Raw genomic sequence first — 24,083 nt, 5'->3', positions numbered from 1 at the left:
AAAATTTATCGAAAAAAAATGATGAAAGTCGAAGCTCGGTTGGAATTAAATGCCTATTATCCTTCTCTCGCGACCGTCAACACTGGGTTGGGATTAATTGCTGGTAAACGGTCTTAAAGGTTGTACAAATCAAAATGGTTTAATCATCTTTTCCCATGTGCGAAACTGAAAAGTGAAATATTATCAGTTGTTGTTAAAAACAAATACACTGACTTCCAAAAACCCCCTCACTCAGATCAATAGAATCTTCTAGAACTCTTAAAAACAATACGCGTTCGAAGAGAACTGGATTTTCCCTTGGACAAAAAAAAAGAATGGGCACAGTGTAAACGAAAACCCCATAAAAAGTGACAGTATCTCACTACCCGTTATTAGTTGGTTGTGCGGAAGATAAATGGCAAACATTAGCCTCTACACCGACCGACGGACGCCCCTTCGCCATCTGTCACTGGACTGTTCGGTCGAATCGAGGCGGCACACGGTTACCGATAGATTCATCAGCCTCCTACTCCAACGTTCCCAGCGAGGAGGTGCTACTGTCCGAGCTTGGACTGTGTGCTGCCCCCGTTGGAATGTGTAGATTGTCATCAAATTGTACCCCGGCTCCGGCCCCGGTTCCGGACAACGACGACGCCGACGTCAGGGTCGTGGTCCTGGTCGATTTGGTCGTCGCCAAAGGTGGATCACTTCGGCTGACGATTAGGGTCGGGGTAATACAGCTTGGTGGAGGCGGAAGTGGTTTCATCAGTGTTTGTTGATGCTTTCTTCCGGACCCAAGCCGACGACTCGTTCCGGCGCCGCCGCCATTATTGTGGTGGCCACCACTCGAGGATGACGGGATGGTTGTTGTCGTAGGCGCGAAGGTACATCGCTTCCCACTTCCGCCCGAAGCCTGCCGACCTTCCGATGATATTCCGGTGCTTCGGTGGTGACCGACGACGACATTGTTATTGCCGGTGCCGTTATTGTTCTGGTTGTTATTGTTCCCACTACTTCCTGCCTTCCCGCCGCTACAACACTCGGAGGCCGAGGACCGATGCTGCCGATTGCTTCCCCGGCGGCTTCCATTATTGTTGGTACAGCTGCTGGCAGCACTTCCGCCACTTCCGGTCCGATTGATGCCGCCAGTCGCTCGCGTCAACCGCCGATGATAGAAGTGACAGTTGCAGTAATGGTGATGATGATTGTGATAGTGCTGCCCGAACGATGACGATGACGATGATTGACGATGGTTGTTGTTGCAGCTATTGTTGCTGTTGCTGCGACGATGATGGCTACCCTCGAAGAGACTACTGTTCTGTAAGTGGACAACAACGAGAAGAGAAAAAAAAGAAAGAAATGAAAGCAATCAGTCGAACAGGTACGTACATGTACGGCTAAGTACATTATGGCAATGATTAAATGGTACAGATGGGAAACAGGTTATCAAACATTTGTCTTATCAGAAGGAAAAGGGTACGTCAAAATGTGGAAATATTTTAGATGCTTAATTTTATAATATTAAAATTAATATCATAAATTACAAAATATTGGTTTCATGGAAATCAGTATTCCAGAAAATGAGCAAAACAGCGCTGATTTTTTGTGATAAAAAAGTGCTGCAATTTAAACAATGATTTCGATAATCAAGATTGGGTTCAGAGACCAGGAAATTGGCTAAATCTACCATTTGCAAGAAAACTAAGAACTCGTTCATTTATTCCACCAACTTGATATTCAGCGAACTTTACAGTTTGTTCGGTGAAAATAAGACACTTGTTTATAAAAAAAAGTGTAATTGAAAAATCTCTGTAGAAAAGTTTTTAAGTTGTGCCCCAAATATGAAATTTTGGAAAAATACACTTTAAGGATATAATGTCTGGAAGATTACACGAGAGTAAACTGTTGGATGCATGACAACAAGGGTTGCCAACATTTTTTTTTTTTTTAAATCAGGTAACTAGTGAAATAAAAATCAGGCAAAATCTGGCTAAGATAAAGTAACGGAAATTTTGCTAAAAGAGATGATCTTTTTTTTGGTCACCGCTCTTTATTATCTCTCTAATTTGTGTTGTGAGCATATCTACTTGGTTGAATAATTCTACTGAATCAAAGCATCAAAGCAATCAAAAGATTCCATTTGATTCCCTTTTTTAAATAAGAATTCAGGGCAATCTTTCGATTGCGCCACATTTCCACTTTTTCACTTCACGATGGTACCTAATCCAGTTCCTTATTAGTTCCAGTTCCTAATTTTCATCACATTCGCAAAAATCAGGCAAAATCAGGCATATTTTTAAAAATCAGGCAAAATCAACGGCTTATCAGGTTGTCAGGCAGAGCCTCGAAAAATCATGCAATACCTGAAAAATCAGGCACATTGGCATCTCTGATGACAACACTTGATCATGAGAAAGCGGGTTTCTGTTCGTATGTGCTCTCGGAAACTTCAGGTTATAGACAGAGAGCAATGTTACTGTCGAATTTGCCGGTTGAGTCACTGATTTCAATTTCATCACAGTCACAAAATAAACACATCTGTTTTTATCAATAGCCGCGAGTCAACTGACTTTTCTCCTGCTCACGCACGCTTGAATATTTTCACACAGTATAAATGCACGATAGTTCTACGATGCTAATTCAATCGTTGTTTTATAACCTGTTTGATATTTTTATAAACTGTGTGTATTGCTTTCATTCCAATGTTAATATTCATTTATCGATTTCATTATCTTTATTTCATCTGTTCTCTACAGTTACCAACTTTTTTTTTTTTTTTTTCAAAAATCAGGAACTGTTGAAATAAAAATCTGGCTACATCAATATAACGAAAGTTTTGCTCAAAGTAATGACCTTATTTTTGACCGTCGTTCCACATTTTCACTTCAGCAATCGTATCTAATGCAGTTCCTTACTATCCATTTTTCATCGCATTCGCAATTATCAGGAAAAATCAGGCTTATTTTCAAAGATGAGGGAAATTCAGTGCCATACAGGTTGTCAGGCTGAGCCTTGAAAAATCAGGCAAATCCTAAAAAAATCAGGCACACTGGCATCTCTGACAGAGAGCATTCTTTTCAATTAAAGAAAGAGTGTGAAGAGATTTGAATGAAGAGAGTTTATCGGGAATTTAAAGGAGGAGACAAATCAGTTTGAAGACTTATTTCGAGAGTGATAGACCGCATTTGAGTCTTGTGTAAAAAAAGTGTTACCTGGATAAAGGAAAATGGTTGAGTTTCTGAAAAGATGCACGGCCTCTTTGGATGCGAACGGAAAGGAGTGAGAAAAGGTGATAGTAACAGGAAATTAGGTTGGTCAGGGGTGGCTCAAAAAGCGTCTGCCTCGCAGAGAGCGGTTGAATTTATAAAATGCGGCTCCCGTCAGCTAAGCCCAAGATGGCAGCCCCATCGCGGGATAGGGACCTTAGGCTAGCAACCTACTGCTCCCGATTTATAAAATTGTTACAGAATCCGAAAGAAATGACCGACTTGATCACCTGGGACACGGACACGAGTTGGAACTTGGAACGTTTTAGCCCTTGTCCAACAAGGAAGCTGGCTGATAGAGAAACTAGCCGTCTCATGCTAGAAATTCTGGGACTGAGCGAAGTCCGTTAGCTTCACACTGGAGAACACAAGACAAAGTCCGGGCAAGTCTTGCTTTACTCTGGCATACGAGAAGAACACGCTACTCGGGTTTCCTGTTAAGCCCGCAGGCCCATGCCGCCCTCATTAGATGGGAACCGATAAAGTATCGAATAATCGTAGCCAGATTTAGAACACGGATTAGAAACCTTACAATGTCTTCAGTCGTCCTGGCCCTGAGTTCGTTGGTGGCGAGGGGGTTCTCCACACCGCTCTCTTAGGCAAGTACCCCGTTTTGATGAGAACATCTTCCTCGTGTATCCAGTTTCCGATTCATCACAGATCAACCCCGCAAAATCATCTTGACTCCGCTACATCTACTGGGCCTCTAGCACCGGGACGCAACGTATCAGGAACTACGGAGACCTCTGAGCCCTTCGACTCAGTCGCGCCGTTTCCTGCCAGCGACAACAGTCGTCCGGGCCCTGAGTTCGTCTGTGGTGAAGGGGTTCTCCAGCCTGCGATTTCAGGCAAGTACGCTACTTTCAACTGTCCTTCTCCGCGTAATGAAATTTGCATTTCCAGGGATCTTCGTTCGCGTTCTGCATCCGATACATCTGAGCCTATCAATTTTTACTACCAGATCGTTGGTGGTATCGATTCCTGTCTGGTTGATTACCTTCTTGCCACGTCATGCTCCTGCTATGAAATCATCGCCTTTACAGAAACATGGCTAAATGACCGCATCTTATCCTGTCAAATTATCGGCCCAGATTATGCAGTATTCCGATGCGATAGAAACCCCCTGAACAGCAAAAAGTCAACTGGAGGCGGAGTTTTACTTGCTGTCAACTCTAGATTCCCGGCTCAGCCTATCGAAGACAGTTCCTGGGACGATTTGGAGCTTCTTTGGGCCCGCATTGATCTTGGTGATCGGAAATTGTACTTATGCGTAGTGTACGTGCCTCCTGATCGCTGAGTCTTTCTCGCGGTGCCTATCCAAAGTAAGCTCAATCTGCTCTCCCGAAGATGACATTACTTGTTATCGGTGATTTCAACATGTCTGGCTTGAAATGGTGCCCTTCCAATGGCGGCTTGTTGTTCCCAGATCCTACGCGCTCCTATTTCTCGGCTCCTTCCAACAGCTTCCTGGACTCTTTAAGCACCGCGACTCTTCGCCAGATCAACGGATTTGAAAACGATAACGGCCGTATGCTAGACCTCTGCCTCATAAACGAAGGATTCAGGAATCCGACTATTGATTTAGCTCCTGCTCCTTTTGTTGAAGTTGTTTCCCATCACCCAGCTTTAGTGGTCTCACTCGATGTCACTAGAGTTAACGCTCCCATAGAGGAAACCGCTCCCTTCTACCAGGACTTAAAAAACGAGCTCGATATGTCTAATCCCGATGCAGCCGCTGCGACTTTTCCAAATATACTGAACTATATAATTGACCGCCATGTTCCGAAACGTAGCTTACCCTCCAACCCACGAGCTCCCTGGGTCACTGAGATAATTATAATCAACCGCGACAACTGAAGACGGCAAACAACCGTGCTCTTCGAAACTTCAGCAAGCCCAAGTCCCTCTGCACAAAGGAAGATTACCGCAAGCTGAACACGGCGTACAAAAAAGGAGTAGGCGTTGCTACGCGCGATCATTAAGTAAGTTACTGCCAGAACTATCTCCACCGGCTACAGCGTAATTCTAAGACCAACCCGAGATCTTTCTGGAAGTACGTTAAAAATCAGCGGAAAGAATCTGGGCTTCCGTCTCGAATGTTTTTGAACGGCCACACAGCGAACACCGATCTTGAAATATGCAACCTCTTTGCTGAGAAATTTTCTAGCGTTTTCACAACTGGGTCCATTTCCTCAGAGCAACTGGATATGGCTGTAGGAAATATCACACCTCGAGACTCTTTCTTAAACGGTATTGCCTTCGATGACGCAGCCATTTTAAAGGCGACAGCAAAGCTTCAAAATTCATCATCTACGGGTCCGGACGGGATACACGCTATCTTCTTGAAACGTTTCATGCAACATTTGATGACTCCCATCAGACATATTTTCGAGCTTCGCTGGACTTCGCAACCTTTCCCTCGCTCTGAAAAGAAGCTTATATGTTCCCTGTTCACAAAAAAGGAAATGAGAGAGATGTGAACAATTACCGCAGAATATCAGCTCTTTGTTCGATAGACAAACGGTTCGAATTGGTTGTTTTGGATCCGATTTTCTCGTCCTCAAAACAATTCTTTTCCAACAATCAGCACGAATTTCTGCCGAAACGAACCACGAGTGCAAGATAGCTTCACCATGAAGTCACAAACTGACGCCATCTATACTGATCCGTCTGCTGCTTTCAATAAAGTAAATCACGATATTGCTTTTGCTAAACTCGAACGCTTAGGGCAGTCTTCCGAAAATCACTCGGAAGAAACGCTCATGATAGGTTTCTAGTTGGAAACATTTAAAGCCGATTGCTGCTGCCTGTTGTTCCCTAGAGAATCGGCAGAGCGACAATGCGAAGTCAATGTAAACAAGATTCAAAAGCGAGAGCGGACTCGCATCTAAGTCGATCTCTCAAGCTCACTACCTGGTGTATCAGAAGTGATTGAGACACTGACTGATACAAGATCCAATTCGAAAATCCACTCACTCACTCACTCAAACTCAATCAATGCGGCCTTGCATCGGTTCATACTGCCTGCGTACTTTCTGGCAAAGCGGCAGAAACATATGTTCATACGTACTGCCTGCGTGTTTGAATGACTATTTTAATCCTCCCCAACAACAGCAACAACAAAGCAAGATGTATCAGGCAGACAGCATTCGATCATCGATCAGTAAACGAGTGAGTGAGTGAGTGATTGAGCAAGAAAAGTTATTGACTGAAAAAAGAAACTGAAAATCAGGTAGCTCCTCACTCAGTTGAGAATTCCAACTGGAGAAGAAACGTCTCTCTTTCAAATTTTATTTCTTTGAATCTCGGAGCAGCGCTGTCGAACACAATCTTTGCCCCACTGGGAGATAAACCAACCGACAATTTAGGTTTTGCTTTCGCTGTTGAAAACGTTTCAGTGTCTCTCATGAGAATTGATTGATATTCGGAACACTGGCTTAGGGTTCTGTGGATCCCTACTGGACTGGTTTCGAAGCTATTTAACGGGACGAAAGTTATCAGTGCAAACTGGAAATTACTTTTCAAGACAATTCTCCGTTTGTTCCCCAGGGAAGCCACTTGGGACCGATAATTTTTGTCATCACTCTCTTCGACGGCCCAAAACTTGCGTATGCCGGCGACCTCAAACTTTTCCACACCATCAATGGCCAAGACGATATCTATCTCTTGCAAAGGCAGTTCAACACCATTGCTCACTGGTGTGACACCAACAGCTTGCCTCTGAACCACAGCAAATGTGCGGTCATTTATTTTTCTCGCAAGCGGAACCCTCTTCACGCAGAGTACACTCTTGGGAACGAAACCATCGCCCGGGTGGACCACATCAACGATCTGGGCGTTATCCTAGACCATCAGCTGGAGTTTAAGACTCATACAAATTACATCGTCGATAAAGCGGCTTCTTATTTCGCGTAACAAAGGAGTTTGAAGATGTGTACTGCCTAAAAAATCTGAATTGCAGCATAGTTCGCTGAACGCTTGGATATGCATCTGCAGTTTGGTGCCCATTTTACCAGAACGGAGCTGAACGAATAGAGGCTATCTAGCGGCGTTTCATACGGTATGCCCTGCGATACTTGAACTGGTTAGATCAGTTTCGTTTACCCAATTACGAAAACCGTTGCCGCCTGATTGATTTAGGCACGCTTCAAATTCGTCGTAACGCTGCACATGCTTTAGTCGCAGCGGATCTTCTGGCGTCGAGGATTGACTCTCCCATGCTGATGGAGGCTATTCCTCCCAGTGTGCGACCCCGAGGATTAAGGAACCAAAATCTACAGCTCTATGTTCCCATCCGACTGAATATCTACGGAGCCAACAGCGCTCTAATTGGAATTTTGAGAACTTTCAACCGCTTCGCCGAGTACTTCGACTACGAAGTTTCAAGGGCTACTTTCCGAAGAAAATTTTCAATGCTTTCGAGAACTTTATAGATTTAATTAGTTTTTAAAACATTATTTTATAAATTTATCATTATGATCGATCACGTTGATGTTTTTTTTACACAAATAGATTTTTTTTTATCACCGCGCTTTAATGTAACTTTAGTTCATCGACAATTTTAGCGGATTTATGAATCGAAAACAGTTTTACCATTTGTCCAGACGATTCGAAGTACCCTGGCTTTCGCTCCTCTTTAGTGAACTCTAAAATTATATTTTGAACAGTGAAATTTAATCTGTAAATGTAAGTTAGAGGAAAACTCAATGTTCAAAGTATAATTTTAGTGTCCACTGAAGAGAGGCGAAAGCCAGAGTAGCTCGAAACGTCTAGACTCTGGACAACTAGTAAAAATGTTTTTGATTCTTAAATTTGCCAAAAAACTCCGATGTTTTAAAATTACAAGAAAAAAATCCTCAACTATAAGTTTCGAATTTTTTTCCAAAGATCAAAATGTTTTGTTCACCATTCTAATTTCAAATCGTGATTTAATATTTTTTCTAGTTGAAGATATGTGGGACGATTGGCGTACCCCTCGGTGAAACCGAAGGAAAAATTAGTTTTAATCACTACTCTCGACCGATGCGCACGCATCCCGCGTTCGTAAAACGATATCTATATATATAAAAAGCAATTTCTGTATGTTTGTTTGTTTGTTTGTTTGTTTGTTTGTTTGTTTGTTTGTTTGTTTGTTTGTTTGTTTGTTTGTTTGTTTGTTTGTTTGTTTGTTTGTTTGTTTGTTTGTTTGTTTGTTTGTTTGTTTGTTTGTTTGTTTGTTTGTTTGTTTGTTTGTTTGTTTGTTTGTTTGTTTGTCCTCTATAGACTCAGCCGTCTTAAGAGCTAGAGAGCTGAAATTTGGCATGGATACTCATTAGGACCAGGAAAGATGAAAAATGTTTTCAGATTTTTGGATGACCCCTTCTGAAGGGGGTCGTCCATACAAGACAAATATTGTTTTCACGATATTGACGTTATTTTTCGTCGGATTGTGTTGAAAATTTGCACATGAGTGTGTTGAAAGACGAGCAATCGATTTCAGGTGTCAACTTTTGTGTAAGGGGACTGCCAAAGGGGTTGTCCATATTAACTGTTCGCTGTTTTTGCGATATTGACGTTATTATACATCGTATTCAGATGAAAATTGGTACACGATAGTTTTGAGTGACGTGCAATCGATTTGAGCTATCCAATTTAGTGTAAGGGGCCGGCAAAAGGGGTCGTCCATATTAAATTTTCAGTATCTTATACCGTATTTGTTTATGCCGAGTGTTGCACTAGTGTTGCACTGGTGCACCACTAGGTGCTGTCAAACTGTTTGTTTATTCGGACGGTGTTGCACTGGTTTTGACCTGTCGGAGTTCTGCTGACGGACGGTGGCCCACCGATAATTTTGCCAGTGTTGCGAGAGAGCGTGTGAGTGAGCGAGGTAGCAATACACTGGCGAGGATTTGTGTTTGTTTTTATCGGGTACGGTGGAACACTCCACGAGTGGAGAAAACAAATACAGTATTAGTTGTATTGTCATTTTTATACATCGGATTGGGATGAAAATTTGCAAATAGGAGTTAGGATTGGGATGAAAATTTGCAAATAGGAGTTATTAGGGACAAATAACTGATTTTACTTATCCAAACTAAAATCAGGGGTCGGTCAAAGGGGTCGTCCATGTTAACTATTCACTGTTGTTGCAATATTGTCGTTATTATCATCGGATTCAGACGAAAATTGGTACACGAGGGTTTTGAGAGATGAGCGATGGATTTCAGGTATTCAATTCAGTTTAAGGGGCCGGCAAAGGGGGTCGTCCATATAAACCTTTCCATATTTTTGCAATATCGTCGTTATTTGACATCGGATTGGGATGAAAATTTCCACACGGTAGTATTCAGGGACGGACAATCGATCTCAGATGTCAAATATTTTGCCAGGAGTCGACGAAAGGGGTCGTCCATATAAATAAATTTTTCACTATTTTTAGCAATATTGACGTTATTATACAAATGATTGCTTTGAAAATTTCCACTCTGGAGTTTTATGGGAAAGGTAATCGATTCCAGATATCAAAGATTGTATAAGAGGCCACCGAAAGGGGTTTAGCGTTGTTATGCAACGATTGAGTCAAAATTTATACATGGGGTATTTGGCACGGTCAACTGATTCCTGATTTCAAATTTAGCAGCAGACGATAGACAAAGTGATCGTCCAATATTTTTGCAATTATTACATAACAATGAATTAAGTGCATCTGGAAAATGCATGGAAATTGACTTTCATACAAACTGTTCATGACATATTCCAAGTTGAAAACGAAACGGAGTCCTATGGGATCAGCTAGTCGTTAATAAAGTTAAGTTTTATATTTCTCATCGACTCCTCCCTCTTTTCTTACACGGGGGCTCGTCCGGGAAGGAGTTTTGAATGCAGACGTCAACCGTACTCGTTTCGTGATGTTGAGGGTAGCATCGAGACGTATGGGGCTGAAGACGGGCAAGATGTGAAAGTGTGGATGGCGCAGTTCGAGGTGATTTCCCGAACCGCACACTGGTACGACGAACAAAAGCTAATCATGTGTCGAAAGAAGTTAACGGGAACCGCGCGAAGATTTATGTTTGCGCTACGTGACATCACTACGTTTGCCAAACTAAAAGCTGCACTGATCAAAGAGTTTTCCCCTTTTGTACGCGCGAATGATAGTCAGTTAGCCGCGCGGAAGAAAAAATCGGACGAATCTATACGCGATTCTATCTACGAAATGCAGCGCATAGCCAAGTCTATCGAGCTCGATGAGCCCACACATAGCAGAAGATTGTCCACAGAAGAATGATGGGCCAAAGTGTTTCCGTTGCAATCAGTACGGCCATATGTCGAGAAATTGTGCTAAGTCGGACGAAAAATCGAAATACGACGGCGTAAAGAAGGGTATCTCGAAAGTGAACACAATGAAGAGTGTTAAAAGTGCATACCCAAATGTTTTGATCAACATTTGCGGCAACGAAGTGAGTGCAACAGTCGACACAGGAAGCGAGATTTCTCTGATCCGAAAAGATTTCTGGGAAAAGTTACCGGATCACGACAAGAAGCTCAAGAAATCTGAAATTAAAGTGCGTGGCTACGGGGGAAACGCAAAAGCTGTTTGCGGTAAAGCTTTGATTGATGTGTCGGTTGGGAATTAGAGCTTCGAAATGCTGGTGTATGTTGTCCCAAAAGAAGCGATTGATATGAAAGTGTTGGTGGGGATGGACTTCTTGTGTGAGGTCAACTATTCCATCACCCGAGATGGTGTGCGAAGATGGTGTGCCAATTTCCCGATGCCGAATGTGGAGGAACAAATCGATCAGCTGGCAAGTGCGCGAGTGTATACGACGTTGGACTTGGAAAATTCATACTTCCATGTGCCGATTGAAGAAGGGAGTCGCAAATACACGTCATTCGTGACAAGTGATGGACAGTTCGAGTTTTTACGTGTACCGTTTGGACTGTGTACGAGTGGAAATGCATTTGGACGTTTCATAAACACTGCGATGAAGGATTTGATCAATGACGGAACGATTGTGGCGTTCGTGGACGATATGATCATCCCATCGAAGAGTGAAGAAGAAGGACTGCAAAAGTTGAAAAAAGTGATGAAAGTGGCCGAAAAGGCAGGATTAAAGTTCAATTGGAAGAAGTGTGTGTTCCTGAAACGACGTGTGGAATATCTTGGATACCAGATTTACGACGGCCGAGTGGAACTTTCACCGGCGAAGATCGAAAAAGTGAAACAGTTTCCGATTCCGAAGACGGCGAAGCAGCTCCAAAGATTTTATGGTTTGGCGAGCTACTTCAGAAAGTTTGTACCCTCATTTGCCAATGTTACACGACCCCTGTCAGGTATGTTGAAAAAAGTTAGCACATTCGAATTTGGAGAAGAAGCGACGACTGCTTTCGAACGCATCAAGGAAATTTTTGCTAGTTTTCCTGTTTTGCGCATATTTCGTCCTGATGCTGAGACTGAAATTCATACCGACGCAAGTAAGCACGCTTTGGCTGGCATTTTGATGCAGCATGCGAGACGACGACGGCAAATTCCACCCTTGCCATTATTACAGTCGATTGACGAGCAACGCAGAGAAGAATTATCATTCTTACGAGCTTGAAACACTAGCAGTTGTGGACACGATTAAAAAGTTTAGATGCTACCCAATGGTCCGAAAATCAATCAAAACAAACACTCAGGATGCGTTTCCTGTTGGAAACATTCCGATTGTATAATGGGATAGCGCCTCTCGCTACTGCTTCGCCTGGCAGGTATGCAATCTCGATCAGCGCTCCTATCAGCTATGCAAACCGAGTCGCATCATTCAGAATCATCGGTTCAGCAAACATCGCATATCGGAGATGAGTGAGATACAAACTGATCCATTCTGAATGTAGCTCACTCAGTATCTGCCTGAATTATATGAAATTCAAAATTATTTTTTGCAGGACGAGAAAAATCAAACAGTTGTGCGGGACACCATAAATTCTCAGTAGTTTTAACGTGACGTACGACATTTTAATAAGAGAACTTGTAAAAATTGAAAAACACGGCGAAAGTGAACATCTTTCCCTCACAAACACAACTGCAATTTGATTTTGATCATACTGATGTTAAAAAACGTTATAACAACAAATAAATTTATTTATTTGCTTTATATCAAATCAAACAAAATACGCTAATGATCGGCTTCATGTATCATTCACTCACTGCCTGATCCATTCACTCCTGATCGAAGACCAACAAGATTCGCCATATGCATTGCGCATTGGTGATATTCCAATTTGATGATGGTGCTGCACTGTTTTGACAGCAAGCATCGTGCGAGGTGATCTGTATTTTAGCGATGAATTGAACGATCGATGATCGGGTAGGTCCAGTAGCAATCAATAACGAAACCCGACCGCTGTACGTTCAGGTGCGAAGTGCAATCAGAAACATTCATTGAAAATGAGTGATATTTAGAACACTGATGCTACCTATTGGGTCTCAAATTCCGAGTTGTTACGGACTGCCGAGCATTTAAGGATTCCATGACGAAAAAGAAAATGAACGCTCGTATTGCTCGCTGGGTCGTTGATCTCGCCGAATTTGATTTTGACGTTGAGCATCGCCCTGGAGAAAAGCTGCCGCACGTTGATGCACTGTCGCGGGCGATTGTAATGGTGAACTGCGATTCCGTTAGCGCCCAAATTTCCGAAGGTCAGCGCGACGATGAGAGGGCTAAGGCAATTTTGACGGCTTTGAGAAGCAACGGCAACTACGAAAGGTACAGTACAAGTAACGGGGTCTTGTACGAAGGAAACGGAGACAATCGACGGCTGTATGTTCCGGAATCGATGGAAATGATGATAATACGAACGGCTCACGAAAAGGGTCACTTTGGAGTCAAGAAGACGAAGGAACGAATCGAAAAGGACTACTATATTCCCGGAATGGAGGACAAGATTAGACGTTGTATCGCTACGTGTGTTCCGTGTATCGTAAGCGAGAAGAAACGTGGAAAGCTGGAAGGAGAGCTTAAGCAGATTCCGAAGGGTGACGTGCCGTTGGACACTTTGCATGTGGACCATCTTGGCCCAATGCCATCAACCCGAAAGTCGTACAACTATATTTTGACGGTGATTGACGGGTTCACGAAGTTCGTTTGGTTGTTTCCGACCAAGTCCACTGGAGCGGAAGAAACGATGAAGAAGCTACGGATTATTTTCGATACGTTTGGCAATCCCCGAAGTATAATCTCCGATCGTGGTTCAGCATTTACGCCAGGCGTGTTCAAGAAGTTTTGCTCTGACGAAGGCATCGACTTGCACATGATTGTCACTGGTGTTCCTCGAGGCAATGGACAGGTTGAACGAGTCCATCCTATCATTATTCCGATGTTGACGAAGCTATCGAGAAACCTGAAGCATGGTGCTATCACGTTGCCAGTGTCCAGAAGTGTTTGAACAGCAGTTGGCAGCGCGCGATTCGAACAACACCGTGCGAATTGTTGATTGGCGTCAAGATGCGAACGAAAGATGACGAAGTACTGAAGGAGATTCTGGAGACAGAGCTTCAAGAAGAATTCCAGCAATCAAGAAACGAAGCCCGACAGCTAGCTCACCAGAACATCCAACGAATCCAAGAAGAAAACAGAAAGTACTACAACCTACGACGAAAACCATCGCAGCCATACAAGCCTGGCGATCTAGTGGCTATCCCGAAGACGCAGTTTGGAGTTGGTCAAAAGGTCAAACCGAAATATTTTGGACCTTACGAGATCGTTACAGTGATTCCGAACGATCGTTACGAGGTGCGCAAGTTGGACGCCGAAGCAGAAGGGCCGAATAGGACGACGACATCCGAAGACTACCTCAAACCATGGACATTTCCGAGGCGGAAGTGAAGTCAGGAAAGGCCGTGGGGACGATTGGCGTACCCCTCGGTGAAACCGAAGAAAAAATTAGTTTTAATCACTACTCTCGACCGATGCGCACGCATCCCGCGTTCGTAAAACAATATCGTTAATAAAGTTAAGTTTTATATTTCTCATCGACTCCTCCCTCTTTTCTTACAGATATTACAGCGGAATTTTTCGATCAACCCTTCTTTTAACAAAGAAGGAAATAAATGTAAATAAATATTAATATATTTTTTTTATTATAGTCGTTTAAACATCTTTATGTCATTCGCGACTTATATCAACGATGCAGTTGGCGGACAGTCATTGAAAAACTTATCCGGTACAACTGTGACCGATGTTTACTCTTGAGCTCGAACTCACGAAAATCGGTTCAGAAAGCAACTGACTTGCCAACTGAGCTGTATCCCAAGCCCTAAGATTAATATAAATTTACTATTATAATCCTTGGTTTAACAACTTTTTATAGTGGTCAATATCAGACGTGATCTGAAATTTATTTTAGAATTTGGATTTAATTTCTTTTAAAATCTGGTGTTACATTTTATGTATTCTATTGTTGTGTACTGATTGTTATGTCTAATCTTAAATTATGGTTTATTTGAAATTTTTATACGCATTAAAAATTATTATATCGTTATGTATGATAGCATCTCGAAGAAGGAGATAGTCAGTTAATTTGGTGGCTCCAGAGAGTGGAATAAGAGCTCATATGAGAGCATCAAAATGCGTAAAAGATACTAAAACACCTTCTACAACTTTCGATGTTGAATTGATGTGGTAAACTGTGATGGTTGGTTTTTTTAAACCATTAGTTTTACGACAATACACAGTGGGGATTTTCGAGCCAAAAAAGCTAATCTAGGCATGAATGTCTCGCTTAAAAAAAAAACAACTATTCTTCATGTAAAAAACCCGAGGAATCGAATGGTCTACACCGCTTTTTTGATTGAATGACTGTGTAAAGTTATAATTCCGATTGTTGCAATCTAAATTCCTTGCAACAAAAAAGTCATATAAACCATACTTATTTATGTAAAAATGTCAGCTGAATCGAATGGTGTGTTCAATTTTTTTGTTTTTACTACGACAAGTGGGGTGATTGAGGCTCTCTTCGTCAACTTAACGCTAAATGGTGTACATCATTCGATTCAGCAATAAATTTTACACCGGTTTCAATCATTTTTGTGCATTTTCTGATGCATTGTCGTTTGTTATAATGATTTTTTTTCAATATATCGCTCGATTTTAGGGAAAATTGTATTGTTTGCGACTACTCTCGTAAGCTCAGCACTAAGCGGTGCACACCACTAAATTCAGCGACAAATTTTACACTTAATCCTGTGGTTTTTGCATTTGGTATGTGAATTGCTCGATTGTTACAGGGAAATTTATGCACAAATTTAAAAAAGCCAGGGGAAGTTGGGGATATTCAGCCGTTTTCAGTGCATTCTAGTACAAAAAACGACACGAATAGCTAGAGAATAAATAAATTTACCCACTTATGATTACTCATGATGAAAAATTGTTGGATTACACTTTTTTGACTGCATTTCTTTAAAAAAATTCTTAAGTTTAGGGGAAAAGACCAATCGATTCAGCCGACTTTTTTCCATAAATAAGTTTGGTCTATATGACTTTTTGTTGCAAGGCAGATTGCTACAATCGGAGTTATACCCTTGCATCCCAAAAATAAGGAAAATCGGGCAAAATGAGGCGTTCATAGTTTTTCAATCAGAAAGCGGTGTATCTAATCCATTCAATTCCTCGTGATTTTTTGCATAAGAAATGATAGTTTGCCAGAATTTTAGTTTACGCGATCATCACAGAAGTAGGTACCTTTTTATGATCATTAAAATCCCCGCTTTGCAATGGTTAAAAAAAACCAACCACCATTTCTAAATTTAATTCTATAAAGCCTCTTAATCTCTCTGAATCTGTTTGCGTGATGGAAATCGTTCCTAAATGAAGAGTTTAACATTGTTATAGTTTGCAAATATTTATCTACATAAAATTGAACAAAGTTTGACATTGATGATACCAATAAGTATATTTGGTGGCTCCAGAGAGCGATGTTTCCTTAAACTTCGCATAAGCCATTTTTTCGTTCAATATGTGACATACTCTAGTCCGACGACAGACAATGTGCAGCTAAGCTAGTTAGTAGACGTAAAGGATTACTTACAGATGATGACGCTGCTACAATTGCAGCCATGTGGCACTGTAATGGAGAAGAGAAAGAGAAAGAGAGAAAAACACGGAATGAGTTAGCTAGTAAAGTGTAAGAGAGATGAATAGAAAGCAACTAACAAAAATAAACTGCGGAACGTTATGAAAGGAAGACTAATTTGTCGTTTGGTCAGATTTGAAAAGGCTAAGCCAGGCCCCAGCTAGCATAATGGCGGTGTGGCTCTAGCTTGTATGGACGCAAAATGGGAGCATTGTAACCGTAATGAGGCAATTATTGTCGAGTGGTGACGATGGTCATTTTTCATATAATGGGTTCATGTTTACGGGTTGATTTAGGATAAGTTGGTGGTGTGCGTTTGATTGTATTATAATTATTGAATTGTTAGCCTTTGTACTAGTTTCGATTAAAGAAATCTTTTAATAGGATCATATCCGAAATCTCAAGTGGCTGAATAATACAGATAATCCGTCAAAATCCCACAAAATGGACAAACCATACATTTCATGTTATCACATCGTAACGCTAGAAGGTCCACAAATAATCCACCAAACGATAACCTAAATTTCCAATCGTAAAACCCATCTTCTGGTTTCATGTTTTTCCTTCGGATCCTACGAAAAAAAAAACGAATTGAAAGGAAATTCGCTGCCAGTTTGGATTGATGGAAAAAATTTGATCCGTTCGCTTATTTTTTTTTTCTGTAGACCCTTGCCGGTCGGATTATTCCGAGGCAAAACCATATTCGTAGCCACGTTCGTTCTTCCGCATTATAGGAAGCGGAAATAAAACCGAAACTCCAATCCCTACTCGCAAGCGTCCAGCAAAAGGAATCGAACCATCAATGAACTTTATTACCGAACGATTATCCGGAAGTGATTGGCATTTCTGTTTATCGGAACTGGTACCAGCCAGCGAGCGAGCGAGTAAAAACGGCCAATTTACGATTAGCAGCAACGTCCTGCCCATCCAGTTTGATTGTGTCTGGAATGGCGTTGATTTGGGGGCCAGTTAATTTGAGCTGTTAAAATTAAACTTTATGAACTCTAGTAACTGTTTTGTTTTGAGTGTCAGTTTGACATTGAGTGAGTTGATTTATCAGATGAATTATAAATGCTTCTGTGAGTGGAAGCTGTTTAACGATCAATCAAAACGAATGACGAAAAATTAGAAAACTGTTAAAAAGAGCAACATTTTAAGGAAACATAAATTTCATAAAATAGAAAATTGTTGATTCAGATTTGTTATCTTGTTTTAATCGCCGATGAATCATAATAAGTTTAATCGGAATTGGTATTTTGGCAAATTTAATAGAAACTTAGATTTCAGATTCAGACTTCAGATTCAGATTTCAGATTCAGATTTCAGATTCAGATTTCAGATTCAGATTTCAGATTCAGATTTCAGATTCAGATTTCAGATTCAGATTTCAGATTCAGATTTCAGATTCAGATTTCAGATTCAGATTTCAGATTCAGATTTCAGATTCAGATTTCAGATTCAGATTTCAGATTCAGATTTCAGATTCAGATTTCAGATTCAGATTTCAGATTCAGATTTCAGATTCAGATTTCAGATTCAGATTTCAGATTCAGATTTCAGATTCAGATTTCAGATTCAGATTTCAGATTCAGATTTCAGATTCAGATTTCAGATTCAGATTTCAGATTCAGATTTCAGATTCAGATTTCAGATTCAGATTTCAGATTCAGATTTCAGATTCAGATTTCAGATTCAGATTTCAGATTCAGATTTCAGATTCAGATTTCAGATTCAGATTTCAGATTCAGATTTCAGATTCAGATTACAGATTCAGATTTCAGATTCAGATTTCAGATTCAGATTTCAGATTCAGATTTCAGATTCAGATTTCAGATTCAGATTTCAGATTCAGATTTCAGATTCAGATTTCAGATTCAGATTTCAGATTCAGATTTCAGATTCAGATTTCAGATTCAGATTTCAGATTCAGATTTCAGATTCAGATTTCAGATTCAGATTTCAGATTCAGATTTCAGATTCAGATTTCAGATTCAGATTTCAGATTTCAGATTCAGATTTCAGATTCAGATTTCAGATTCAGATTTCAGATTCAGATTTCGGATTCAGATTTCAGATTCAGATTTCAGATTCAGATTTCAGATTCAGATTTCAGATTCAGATTTCAGATTCAGATTTCAGATTCAGATTTCAGATTCAGATTTCAGATTCAGATTTCAGATTCAGATTTCAGATTCAGATTTCAGATTCAGATTTCAGATTCAGATTTCAGATTCAGATTTCAGATTCAGATTTCAGATTCAGATTTCAGATTCAGATTTCAGATTCAGATTTCAGATTCAGATTTCAGATTCAGATTTCAGATTCAGATTTCAGATTCAGATTTCAGATTCAGATTTCAGATTCAGATTTCAGATTCAGATTTCAGATTCAGATTTCAGATTCAGATTTCAGATTCAGATTTCAGATTCAGATTTCAGATTCAGATTTCAGATTCAGATTTCAGATTCAGATTTCAGATTCAGATTTCAGATTCAGATTTCAGATTCAGATTTCAGATTCAGATTTCAGATTCAGATTTCAGATTCAGATTTCAGATTCAGATTTCAGATTCAGATTTCAGATTCAGATTTCAGATTCAGATTTCAGGTTGAGTTCTCAGACTGAGTTCAGATCAAAAAACATATTTTTGTCGTATTGAGCCTTTAAAATCTGACCCATTAAATTTATATCTCATCCCCAAATTATTTGTAGTCACGTTTGCCTCAACTTTTGCAACTTGTACACAGGTTTTCCCGTGATGCGTTGCTATAATAATCGTCATTCTGAGTCAACGTCCTTGAATTTAACCTATTTAAGGTTATCTCTCTAGAGCCCCTAAATCTAATTGAATCAATTCGAACGATTAAAAATCGTTCTCTAACCATCAAGTGAATGTTATATGTAGTTCAATTTTTCTCTTGTTTTTATTATTTTGAATAATTTTATACATTGTTGATATCAAAAGTTACATTTGGCGGCTCCAGAGAGTGTTGTGTATCAATTGTTCAAAAGATAAGTACTACACGAATCATAGTTTCTCACGCTCTTACTTGGTTTTCAGATCCAGATTATTGATTTGAATTCCGATAAACATTTAAGATTCAGCATCAAAATTCCAAATTTCAAGTGATTATCTTCAAATTTGAACATAGATAAGCAGTTTTATATTGCAGATAATAGTAATATATTGCAGATAAATGCGTTGACGCAGGACTAGCCAGAATGCTATCGTAGGCTTGACTGTGCTAAAAGACTGAGTAGATTTGGGGTCATTTTTGAATTTCTCAAACCCTAGGATTCTTAAATCTTTGTTTTGGTTTAAAACTCATCCATGATTTGTTGCAGAATTTTGAAGTAACGTTTACATGAGTAAATTTGAACATTTAGGTTTGTATGAAAAAACTGAATATTCTGTACTGAAAAATTAGCATCATTTTTGTATCTTCTGTGAAACCGAACCCGCTTATGGTTTTTGTACCAGTTTTGAAATTATTTGAAGGAAATTTCCGCACAACTTTGTCGAAGATCATAACTTTACATGTTATTAGCTGCTGAATAGAAGTATGTCTTTTGGCAATGGAAATGAATCAATTCAACTGCCCACAGTTGATAAGTGTGGTAGTAAGCTTGCCAGATTTTCCGGATTTACCCGGACTTGCACGAATATTTGATACAAAATTTGGGAAAGATCCAGTCGGCCCGGATGCCGGGACTCGTTGAAAATACCCGAATTTATTGACTTTATTTGCAAAATCAAACAGAAATCTCTATTTGAGTTATAGGAATTTTTCATATATGCGTTCAAAAACGGAATTTTGGACGAAGTTTTGTAAAAAAAGATTCAAGTGTTTTTTTTGCTCGGAAGTGAACCGGATGAGTACGTGAAAAATTCTAGCAACCTTATGTTAAAGGGCATTTATTTTCAGCAATAAGTTGAAGGAAACTTAACAGTGTATGACAAATAGTTGGTGCCATGAGGGTCATTAGGCATAAAAACATCAATTGACCCATTTTTCTGGCTTTGTACAAACTAAAATTTACACCTTTTTTGTCTGAAGCTTGTAGAAGAAATAGCAAGAGCTGTGCATATTTTAGGGGTAAAATATATTTCAAAAAATTAATATTTTCGGTAATCTCAAAAACATTAGTTTGATTGGATAGAATTATAATGCAAATAATCATTTCTATTTGCAAATTTTTGAAAAATGAGAAATTGGAAAATAACAATAAGTCTGAAAAACAACCAGTTTTGGAAATTTGTCAAAAACTCTGTGTTTCGTATTGAAATAATCTCAAAACACAAGGAAAACATAATGAAATTGATTTCTAACACCATTTTCTTACTCATGATTATCACACAAACTCAAAAATTAAAAATTCTTCTTCAAAACTTCAAAACGCACTTCTCTCGAACGTATCCTTGCCGGACAATTTTTTTTCTATTTTTCCTAATAATCTGGCAAAATCCGGGCATTTGTTTAAAAAAATTTTTACCGAAAACTAGGCAATATGCGGGCAGGTCTGGTAAAATCACAAAAATTGTTCAACGAAAATCAAGACAAACACCTTATCAACCTTATCAATTTTTTCCTCGAAATACATCAGCAGATTTGAAATCGTGTAGGCTTCGAAGAAACAAAATTTGATTATCTTGAAAACTTGCTTATTTTCAGTTTTTGACTGAAAACCAAAAAATCTAAATTTTGACAATAAAGTGAATAAACAATTTAACTCTTCCGTTTATCAAATTGAAAGGCAAAACAAACTCATTTTTGAAGTTTTTAGCTTAGCTTTAGCTTAAATATCGCTTAAAAGTTGCTATTTCAAATCATTTTTCGAACTTTTTAAATATCAATCAATAGATCATGACCCAAGTAACAATTTAAGTTTTATTCCAACCTTAACAGTTCGCTTAAGACTATTTCCTAAAGCTACTTTATAAGCCAAAGCGCATTCTACGCTTTAGCACAACTACTTTAAAGCTAACATATGGACTAGTTGGCCCTATTTTGTTAACGTCTTCAAAGCTTATTCTATAAGCAATAATAAAACATCCAACAGAATTGTTTTATTCGACCGTATAGACATAGCTTTAGGAAACCTTTCAGAGCCCTCTTCAGACTATCCACAGCTCTTTTAAAACTACGTCGTGGAATCTGATAGGAATTTTACTGTGGCAGCTGTGGAATCTAATAGAAATTTTACTGTGGGAGCTTTCTGTTCCGTGTTTTTTCTCGTTTTATCACTTACTCTCCCAAGCATTTGATGATAGGTAAAATTCCATTTAAAATATTTTAAAATACTCTCATTCTCATTTTCAATACATCTAAGCAAGAAACATCCTGCAACCTCAGATTCCTGGTGAAGTATATACGAAATAGCATCAAAACTTAGGCGCACCTCAAAGAAAATCAAGGTTGACCATGTTTTAAGCATTTTTTAAATAAAAAAAATTATAATTAAAGGAAAAAATAAATTGGCTCAAATGATGAAATTTTTGTTTTGTTTTGAAATTCATCACCTATACAACAAATAGTACCGCCAACATTGTCAAATTTGATGAAAATGTCTAGTTTTTAGTATTAAAGTAATATTTCCAGTAACATGGCGTCAGTAATTTCGATTCAATTTCACAATCAACATGGCGTTCAGTAAATTTATATAAAAAATCTTAAGGCAGTTGTAAAACAGTGTTAAAATGGTTTTATGCCCGTTAAAAAAATGTGGTGATAAAACAATTTCAATAAACAGTTTTTAAATGGTTTTAAGAGACCTTGAATCACAGCTTCGTTTGACGTTTCTCTAAATGGAATACGCGCTCATGATGGGTTTCTTCTCTTTTGAGAAAGAGAAGTTTTTCGCAATAAATGAGAACATTTCGATTTGTTGCTTGGCAAAAGGCATTCATGCAACTTTTTGTTTTGTTTCCTTTTAACTATGATTAGAGGATGGTCAATTATCTTTAAATAACGAGTAGGTATTGTTATCAAATAATCTCAAACTGTTTTGGAATAGAACATTTTCTGTCATCAAAAACCTGGCCTCAAAGCTAAATAATAACCCGCATAAATGAGGATTATAATCAAATGATTTTTGAAGCGTAATAAAACGTTTAGCAAACGATTATTGAAATTGTAAAAACATTGCCAGAATCGTGAATTCCGAAATGATTGAATTTTGAATGTGTAGATAGGTTATGTAAAACAGTTAAAAACTGTTAAAACAGTTGTATGGGAAAACAATTGGAAGCGTGAAACGATTCTTTAAAACGTCTTTCGGATGTTTTGCTTACTATAACCAGAACCGCATTACGCTTTAAATAAATCGTTATTTTCAATGATCGGCCAATGCTAGTGGTCTTCATTCTAAATATATCATCTGAAACTTGTTGAGGCTGATTTAGAATGAGCATTTTCGCTTGTGATGAAACTCAATTTCTCCGTCTTTGCTGAGTTGAAGCCGGTTTCTGCAGTCTTCTAGAAATTTTCAAGGACGGTTTATCTGAAAATAATTTTGTTAGTTCTGGATTGGATGACGTAAATAAACATCAACTTCGCATTGAGAGACAGAGATGGATAAATAAAACAAGTAGTTTAATAGGCGTACTTGTAAATGAATTTTCTAATACAGTTATTCTTATCGAATCACAAAAACCGTTTATTCACAGTGGGATTTTATTCGAACCCTGAGAATTGAGCGAATAATGATGTGGACTGATTTGCGGTTGTTTAGAAATATGAATGCGGATACAACAAAGTTGTTTTTATTTTTCAGATGAATTAGGCTGTGTTAATTTATATCATTTTGATAGCACGTTTTTCTCAATTTTGAGTGATAATCCTTTCGAAACAGGTTATGCTATCTCAAAAAGAGGTAAAAAAGTTTAAGCGTGTATACGTTCTTCTCGATTGTCAAATCATCTGTCACTTAGTTTTATCATGCCTATATCCAATGTTCCAATAAAACAGTTTTTCAACTTGGCTTGAACGCTAGTTTTAAAAGCGCATTGAGCGCATTATTAAAACTGGTACCGAAGCTCTAATAAAAACAGGAAAGTATGTATTTTATTGAATCTTTAGCAATACTTTTGCAACTTTTTTACAACATTCTTAAGATAGTGTTTTATTCAAGTTTTAGCAAAACTTTCAGGGCTCTTTTAAAACACACGATAAATGATGCATTTCCTATGTTACAATAAAACCGTTTTAAAAATTGGATGCCATCGAAAAGTCTTCATAAAACAATATTAAAACTTATAAAAGCCAATTGGCTTGATCTGTGTTACTTGGGGACCGATTCAAAAAACATGATTTAATTTAATAGAATTAAATGAAAAGTTAATAAATTTTCAATCGCAGGTTTTAAAGATATTTCAAGCTTTAAAGATTTTGTCACTTTCAATTGAAATTTTGGGTTCTGACAGGAACAGAAGGTAGATTTTTTTCTAAATTTAGATTCAAAGGCTTATGTTTTCAGAGAACAAAAATTCAGAATTGAAAAGCAAAAAAAACTTTTGAAAAATAGTTCTGTAAATTTTAATAGCTTGACTTGAACATTTGGTAAATTAATTAAAAAATTAAATAAACTGCTATTAAAAGTCGATGATTTTTTTTCTGAAATTTAAAACAATAAAGGAAGATGAAATAGATAAATTTCTAAACATTTAAGTATGATTTTTTATTTCAAAAAACACATGTAAAATCAATGTTTTAATGAATTATTTGACATATTTTGTCAATTTTGGTCTAT

At 38.7% G+C, this 24,083-nt stretch overlaps 1 protein-coding gene across 1 annotated transcript in view; it reads right to left on the bottom strand.

Annotated features, from left to right (window-relative positions):
- The window catches only part of LOC129749690 (dopamine receptor 2-like), a 660,001-nt gene that overhangs the window by 310,541 nt on the left and 325,377 nt on the right, over positions 1–24,083 (bottom strand). The window contains exons 3-4 of the mRNA XM_055744740.1: positions 16,290–16,325; positions 487–1,297 (exon numbers count right to left, since the gene is read on the bottom strand). Of these exons, the coding sequence (XP_055600715.1) occupies positions 506–1,297; positions 16,290–16,325 (828 nt within the window). The 3' untranslated portion in view covers positions 487–505. The remainder of the gene's footprint in view (positions 1–486; positions 1,298–16,289; positions 16,326–24,083) is intronic.

The sequence above is a fragment of the Uranotaenia lowii genome, chromosome 1, assembly GCF_029784155.1.
Source record: "Uranotaenia lowii strain MFRU-FL chromosome 1, ASM2978415v1, whole genome shotgun sequence".
Taxonomy (NCBI): domain Eukaryota; kingdom Metazoa; phylum Arthropoda; class Insecta; order Diptera; family Culicidae; genus Uranotaenia; species Uranotaenia lowii.
Note: the sequence above shows the minus strand (reverse complement) of the source record. Positions and strands in the feature narration are given on the sequence as shown.